Source organism: Aedes aegypti, chromosome 2 (genome assembly GCF_002204515.2).
Source record: "Aedes aegypti strain LVP_AGWG chromosome 2, AaegL5.0 Primary Assembly, whole genome shotgun sequence".
NCBI lineage: Eukaryota > Metazoa > Arthropoda > Insecta > Diptera > Culicidae > Aedes > Aedes aegypti.
The window spans coordinates 305,794,301-305,802,181 of record NC_035108.1 but is presented as its reverse complement, the minus strand read 5'-3'; the positions used below and the strand labels follow the sequence as shown (position 1 = coordinate 305,802,181).

General features: G+C 35.8%; 1 protein-coding gene across 5 annotated transcripts; it reads right to left on the bottom strand.

Annotated features, from left to right (window-relative positions):
• Nucleotides 1–387: 387 nt before the first annotated feature.
• On the bottom strand, nucleotides 388–7,609 carry LOC5563807 (serine protease inhibitor 28Dc). 5 transcript variants are annotated; one of them, XM_001648043.2, is made up of 3 exons: nucleotides 7,430–7,609; nucleotides 1,617–2,093; nucleotides 388–1,555 (listed from the first exon to the last, which is right to left on the bottom strand). In XM_001648043.2, the coding sequence occupies exons 2-3, from the start codon at nucleotides 2,078–2,080 to the stop codon at nucleotides 622–624; spliced, it is 1,398 nt and encodes a 465-aa protein (XP_001648093.1). In that variant the 5' UTR covers nucleotides 2,081–2,093; nucleotides 7,430–7,609; the 3' UTR covers nucleotides 388–621. The 5 variants fall into 5 exon arrangements, with proteins under 5 accessions (XP_001648093.1, XP_021701299.1, XP_001648092.1 ...); XM_021845607.1 differs by having other exon boundaries at nucleotides 1,617–2,082; XM_001648042.2 differs by lacking the exon at nucleotides 7,430–7,609 and adding an exon at nucleotides 7,180–7,415.
• Nucleotides 7,610–7,881: the final 272 nt, after the last annotated feature.

Below are 7,881 nucleotides of genomic sequence, written 5' to 3'. Positions count from 1 at the left end.
AAATAAGAAAAAATAGAGCAATTTGCGTCATATTTTGACAATTGTATTATGGACTATAAGCGAACATATTGTTAAGCTCAAATAAAAAATATAGTTTGTAGTTTTTACAAAAATCAGGGGTGGCACACTTGCTCCAAATTCCGCTAACTTAAAATTCTCAATAGATCACCGATTACGTTCTAGATTCTATGTCCGATGGAAGGACCAGACAACTGGACAGGACAGGACAGGTCCAAAAACATCTGTACAAAACAATGCAACACTCAATTTAATTACATGAAGGTATAAAAGTCTATACCATTACTAAAATCTTAAGCCTTTTTAGCATAACTTTGCTTTGTAGCCTTGGAAGGGTCTAGAATTGTGGATATTTTATCAAATCTCTCATAAACTTCTCAAACATATATTTTTTTACCGTCAATTTGAAACTCTCATGATTTTCGTACGAACATTTCAAGAAGCTTGTATGTGAAGAGTAACATCTAAAAATCGAAGTCTAAAAAAAGCGTGTTTGAATTGTTTTGAGTTTTTAATCTATATATTAATTCTGAGGTAAGCCATTTCTACGGCGCACACTATAATAAAATAAATAGGTTCTATATAGAATTCACATGAAAAACTTCAAACCGATGGATCATATACTGGTCCGTAGAACAGCAATAACTTAGTGGCGTCATGCCTTATCGCCAGTATGAAAGGTACAATCACGCGGAAGTTCACCGTCGGCATGGATCGATCTAGCAAAGTGGCCGTTACTGCAGCTCCTTCGGTTCCAGACTCATCGATTGCAAGATCAACCTTGTGCAGCACCCCCGATACGGTTGCGCTCTCTTTGGGATGTGAGGGATTTAGCAACGAAAAGTTGCTTCGCTCTGAATCGAAAATTGATTTCATGCCCAGCTTTAGGAGGGCTATCTTCAGGTCAAATGTTCCGGTAAGATGCATCTTTGGGAACAGAACGGAAGCCGTAGTCATTCTCATATTGGAGATTAGGTTGTCCAACGTGGACGCATCTAGATCCTGCAATAGCTGCTGTACTTTCGCTCGGGAGGAGTTATTCGGCAGGATGATGTACATGGTGGAAGTGCGATTCTTATATGGGAAACCCATGATCCTTGCGTCCAGTTCTTGTGACCTGTAGTATGGGAAACATCCTCCGTGAGCCATGATCTCAGCTTCAACGGACTCTTCATTCTCTCCATTGGGGAAGAACTTGCGCATTTTAGTTGCCCCTGCTAGAAAAACGTCCTCCCAGAAAGCTTTGAAATACAGCGCGTTGGCCACAATCATAGTCGTTTCAGGATTCAGTTCATCGGTTATTATCTCTTGGATGCGCCCGTTTGTGTTCTTTTTCGCCCAATTGTTGATGTGGTCCTTGGATGCTTCCGGTTGGTTGAAGAAATCGAGGCCCTCTACTGAGCTGCGATAGTAGTAGTTGACCAGTTTCTGCAGTCTAGTGTTGTTGTAGAACTTGTCTTGAACAAATATGGCGTTGGCTAGTTTTATCTGATTTTGTTGCAGTGGGTCCTCGGGAATGTCATCAAGGGGGTTGAACCTATAATAGAAGTATATTTAGTAACCTTTTTGGATTTTTTTTACACTTTTCAAAAACTTACTGATCATAATCATCGTCGTAGTGATAGTCTGTGGGAATCTCGCATTTGCTTTCATTTATCCAGGCAGCACTATTCTCCATTATGCTGGTGCGGTTTCGATCATCAATCAGCAGCTCATTGATCAGCTTACCGAATGTTCTGGGAATTTTTGGGTCATTTTCCGGATATTTGGATTCAAGTCCAAACAGGCGTAACAAGTCGGCACGGGATTCTCCTCGAGCAGTTCGCATCAGGAGCAGAAGTGAGGATGCGATGCTCAGAGGAGAGGTGATTTCCGCTTTGCTGGTGTCGGATTGAATTTGTACAGCCAAATCTCGGGCTAGGTCGTTGAAACCTTTGCTCAAATCTTGAGCAATCTCTTTGGTAACGTATTTGGATGTGTACGCTGAGGATTGATGTATGATGAGCAAAGCGACCGTGGCTATCATAAGCCATCCCAGCGGATGGTTCATGGTGATGTGCATGACTGAAAAGACACTAAATTGAGAAGGTGGTTACTTAATGACGAGTTTGGAATTCATTTGTGCATTTCAACGTTTTTGTTATAGTCCTATCAATAGGTTTATTACTTTGTAATGAGCCATTCTCGCTGAAACCAGGCCGCCATCGGCACCCATCGTTAGAATTCCAATTTTATGTCATTGATCGCTAGTTTTCGATAAAACTTAATGGTGGTCCTTTCTGTTTTCTCAAATTGGTGGACCCCTCGTACGCCAGCTAGCTGAACAGTTTGCGAAAAAGCCCATTTTTTGATAAATCTTGGGTATTTCTTCACTGGATATGTCTCATATTTCGCTTGGAAGACATAGCAAACTTAGTGGCATCGTATAGAAAAAAGGATATAGCTTTCATTTAAACTTGAAAAAATTTTGGCGGTCATTTTGAATTTGGCCGCCATCTTGAATTTTGTTAGAAAAATCGATTTTTCACTATTAGCGCACCGCTAGTTTTGAATTCTGAGATCACCATCAGAAAGCTGAGGAAAAATTGCGTAAGATAGGCTACCAAAAATAGGTGAGCAAAGGTATTTACCCTATGATATGAACGATTTTCTAAATCATGTTCTACTATTTTGACGTATATGGCAAATGCAATCAATGCAAACATAGTTTTTTGCACAGCAAAGAAACAAGTTTTCAATCGTTGGTGTATTATTTGAGACAGATGAAGAATAGGAGTATTAATTTGAGTGAAAAAATCTGGCGGCCATCTTGGATTTCGACGCCATCTTGGTTTTAAGTAGTAGAATGAGTTTTCACCTTGATAGCACTCAACATGTTGAATTTCAATGCTACCGTTACACTTATTCTTCTTTTTGTTCTTCTTTTTCCTCAAGTTACGTCCCTACTGGAACATAGCCAGCCCTTCAGCTTAAGAAAGATAGAATCTGATTGTTTTTTTTTAACGGAGGCCTTATAATTCAACATGATGAGCACTGAGATGGTAAAAAATCATGCAACTGCTAAAAACCAAGATGGCGTCGAAAGCCAAGATGGCCGCCAGTTTTTCTAACGTTGAAATTATACACCTGCGTTTCGGCATTACGTCCACATTAGAATAAAACCTGCTTCTCATCATTCAATTTCGCTATTTGGGCGGTACTAAAAACGATACTTTATGGCTTAGAAAATCAAAGATGTTTTTTGCTTCAAAATTTAAGACTTTCATTATAAATTAATGCACTTTTGTCAATGTTTTACGTTAGAACTACAGATATTACCACAAGGCTTACTAATGTCCCGACACGCAATCTATAAACTTCATACAATGAAAAACAATGCATAGCGGGGATGAACCAGCCTCGGGCTGAATTTCCCCTTAATAAAGAGTCAATCAATCAATCAACAATGCATAGGGTAAAAAAATGTTTGTTTAATACAATCAATGTTTTTTGACGGTTTTCATTTATTGAATTTATTTATTCATTATTACTGAATTCAAAGATATGTCGAAGAATTATTCTGTTGTCAGAAATCGCATTAAAAAAGAAAATTCCTGCTTAATAACCTGGATTTATAACTAATAAAGCTGAGTATTAGGCTTGGTTCCAGTAGGGACGTAACGTCAGTAAAATGAAGAATAACAAGAAGAAGAGTAACCGTTTTTTATTGGTAGCCTCTAAATTCGACATGCTTAGTGCTATCAAGGTGAAAAATTAATTCTACTACCTAAAATCAAGATGGCGTCAAAATCCAAGATGGCCGCCAGATTTTTTCACTAAAAATAATATTCTTATTCTTTACTCGACTCGAATAAAACACCAAAGGTTGAAAACTTGTTTCTTTGTTGTACAAAAAATGATGTTTGTATTGATTGCACTCGCCATATACGTCAAAATCGTATAACATGACTTAGAAAATCGTTCATTTGATAGGGTAAATACCATTGCTCACCTAGTTTCTGTAGCCTACCCGACTAGAGGCTTGTAACAAAAATATAATAAAATTTCATCAGAATATGATATGCATATCATATTATGATATAATTTTGTTAGGCTCCGTTCTCCATAGAACATAATAAAACAGAAATATAACATAATGTGTTTTATTTCCCTTTAAGATATGTTTTTTATTCATTTTTAACAACTTTATAACAAAATAAATAGATAGTTATACATTTCGATAATATACAATATTATCGTATATCGAACAGTATTATAATTTTGATACTTTGTATCAAACATTATAACTTGGTTTGATATGTTTTTGATAGAATTAAAACATATTTTGTTATGTTTATGTTACTATTCATACACTTTTTGTTATAATTTTAGTTATTTTAACAACATCCTGCATCAAGTTTGTAACAACCTATGTTCGAAAAAAACTTATAACATAATAACATATGCTGATATAATTTTGTTATGTACCCTTAGTCGGGTATCTTACGCAATTTTTCCTCAGCTTTCTGATGGTGATCTCAGAATTCAAAACTAGCGGTGCGCTAATGGTGAAAAATCAAGTTTTCTAACAAAATTCAAGATGGCTATACGATGCCACTAAGTTTGCTTTGTGTTCCAAGCGAAATATGAGACATATCCAGTGAAGAAATACCCAAGATTTATCAAAAAATGGGCTTTTTCACAAACTGTTCAGCTAGCTGGTGTACGAGGGGTCCACCAATTTGAGAAAACAGAAAGTACCACCCTTAAGTTTTATCAAAAACTAGCGATCAGTGACATAAAATTGGAATTCTAACGATGGGTGCCGATGGCGGCCTGGTTTCAGCGAGAATTGCTCTTATATGAGAGGGCTTTTATCTCCCACCAAAAACGAATTCACGGAATTTAAAGAAGTACTCTTGTACTGAAAAACAATTTTGCTACAAACCTTATTGAAACTTTCTGCGATCCGAATGACAGAGCTATGTTTCACAGACTGCTTCTTGCGATAATTGTGCATTTTATTTATAAACACTGTTTTATTCAGTTATACATTTTACGGTAAGAGCATTTGAAATCTGTGGGTTTCCCATTCCGTTCAACAAATTCATTTGGAACTGATAGCATCTAGCTCATCTTTTTTATGACCAACTAGCTCAGTTCAATGTTAGTTGTGTTCACCGTCGACTGGGCTTAGGATCGATGTCTTAGATTCCGACGTCAAGAGAGACTGCAACCTGGGACAGTATATATCAAACTCATCAACGCTTAAGCCAGCTTTACTTCCCTTCCGAAAGATCACAGATTCTGTGATTATGACCATTTTCAACAAATTCACCTTTTTTTTAAAAAAAATCATTACTTTTTTGTCCATGATTTCTCCATCTTGACCCACTGTGCAAAAGACTTCATTTTTTGTCTACTTCAACATATAAAAAAATAAAAAAAATCAAATATACGATTTTTGAGAAAATTGATTTTTAAGCTTTATTTTCGATATATAAAAAATTACAACATTTTTTTTACAGTGTATTTTTTTTACAGTGTATATTTTTTCCAGATAGTCCCAACAATAACCTAAAACTTTGCGGAAGACACCAAACTCATCGGACAAACCGTTTCTAAGTTACATTATAATGACCGAAAATTGAAAATTATATCATAATTTTGTATTAAAATCGCTGTATCTTTAAAACGGTAAAAGTTAGCCTGATTTTTCAGTATACCTTTTTTGTTGTAAATTTTGCGTACTTTCATAAAATCGAGTTGAAAAATATTTTAAAAGTTTATTATGACCATTTTCAAAAATTCACCTATTTTTAAAAAATCATTACTTTTTTGTCCATGATTTCTCCATCTTGACCCACTGTGCAAAAGACTTCTTTTTTTGTCTACTTTAACATATAAAAAAAAATGAAAAAAATCCAAAAATAAGATTTTTGAGAAAATTGATTTTTAAGCTTTATTTTCGATATATAAAAAATTACAACATTTTTTTTTTACAGTGTATATTTTTTTCCAGATAGTCCCAACAATAACCTAAAACTTTGCGGAAGGCACCAAACTGATCGGACAAACCGTTTCTAAGTTATAATTTTTTGAAAATTATTAAGGGTTTTTTTCTTAGGCCCTTCTCAAAAGTAAGGCTAGAGTCAAAATGGCGAGCCGATGATGCAAAAAGGCATTTTTGGGCATAAATAAAGCATGTGCAAAATTTCATCCAAGTCAAAAAATACAAAAGTAAACCGACATTCGAATTCAAATGGAACCGCTCATTTGTTCCGGCGATACGGATTTTTTTTTTCAAATATGATAATATTCACGAAAATGGCCCTATATATTTAAATTAAAAAGTCAAAATTTCAATAACTTGCATTTGCTTCGATGAACAAACAGAGAAGAAGCTAGGATACCATATTTTACAAATAACCATGCAGAATTCATGGTTCGGCAAATCTTACCTCGTAACGCAACACGTAAAGGTGGTCTACCTGCGTTATGGGACAAAAAAGAAAACAGCGTTTACTGTTACATGGATCGGTTGTCTCACAAATTAAATTCTTGTCATATGAGTTTTATAACACTTTTCACTAACATATGTAGGCATATGTAGATTGGAATAAGTTTTTCAAAGAAATTTTTCCAAAACCACATAAACATTTCTTTTTTTCGTCCGGAACAACAAAAAGCACCTGATCAACTATGTCATTTAAAACAAGAATTTATGCTAAAATCAAAAAATCTTAGTATAACTTTTGAACTGCGATTTACCAACAATCAATGTCTAATGGATCATACTACGAAAGATCAAAAATTGAAACTGAATAAAATGTTCGTTCATTTCAATCCCTAGAATATGTTTCACATACATGTTTTGTTTGGACTAACTTTGAAATAATTGATTGCATTCAGGTATGATATACTTTTCACTCCTAACGGTAATATTCGAACTTCAGCTTCAAACCGAAATGCTGCGAGTTGTGTTATCGTCTTCATGCACTGTAAGGTTTAGATTGATATCACAACAAATTCTCCAAACTCGATGGAACTTACCAGAGCAGATAGTTGGAACTAATTAAACAACAAAGGCTTCAAACATTCCACAAAATACACTGATAAGTGCTTACACTGATTGCAAAGCACAACAATATGCAGCTCTAAGGTCGTATTTTCCCTTCTTACCGGTTTATTGATTGATTCACACACGTCACACAAGCTGATAGGAAATGCTTTTAAAGTCGTCGTCACCATTCAAACAGTCTTGTTCCCGCTCGATGAAACCAGTTTTACTCCGAAAAGGGAATGATCGTCTGCTGCCGCCGCCGCATAGACATAAAAGTTAATTCTCTTTTCATGGTCACTTCAAAGTTCTACCCAGAAGCACACAACCATTGACCTCTCGGTTCCACTCTTTAATTTCCATCCAAATTACCTTCAAATAACAGTACACCGCCTCTTTTGTCTAGCGTGGCATCGCTTTTGACACATCCAGGTTGTATGTCCAAAAATTAACACACCGAGCCAGGGGTCCGAAACGAAGCAACAATCTATTTCTCTCTGTCTGCGGTGTCGTTCCGCTTTCAACGGATTGTTTTGGGTAACTGAAGAACATTCCCAGTGTAAACAAGTTACGAACCCGAACTCTCGTCGGGTGTGGCTCTCGTCGTGAGAGAATTACATGCGGGGGAGGATGGTGTGGAATGCGGGAAGCATATTTATTTTATGGGTTGTGCTTGGGATTCTTTTAGGTTGAAACTCATTTTAGTTTCCTTGTTTTGTACAAAAAAAGCTTACTCATTAATTTATTATAGATAAAGTTTGTTCCTCTTTTTCTATCCATTTATTATAGTGCTATGTAGAAATCGTCATCTGTTCTCAAGCGAA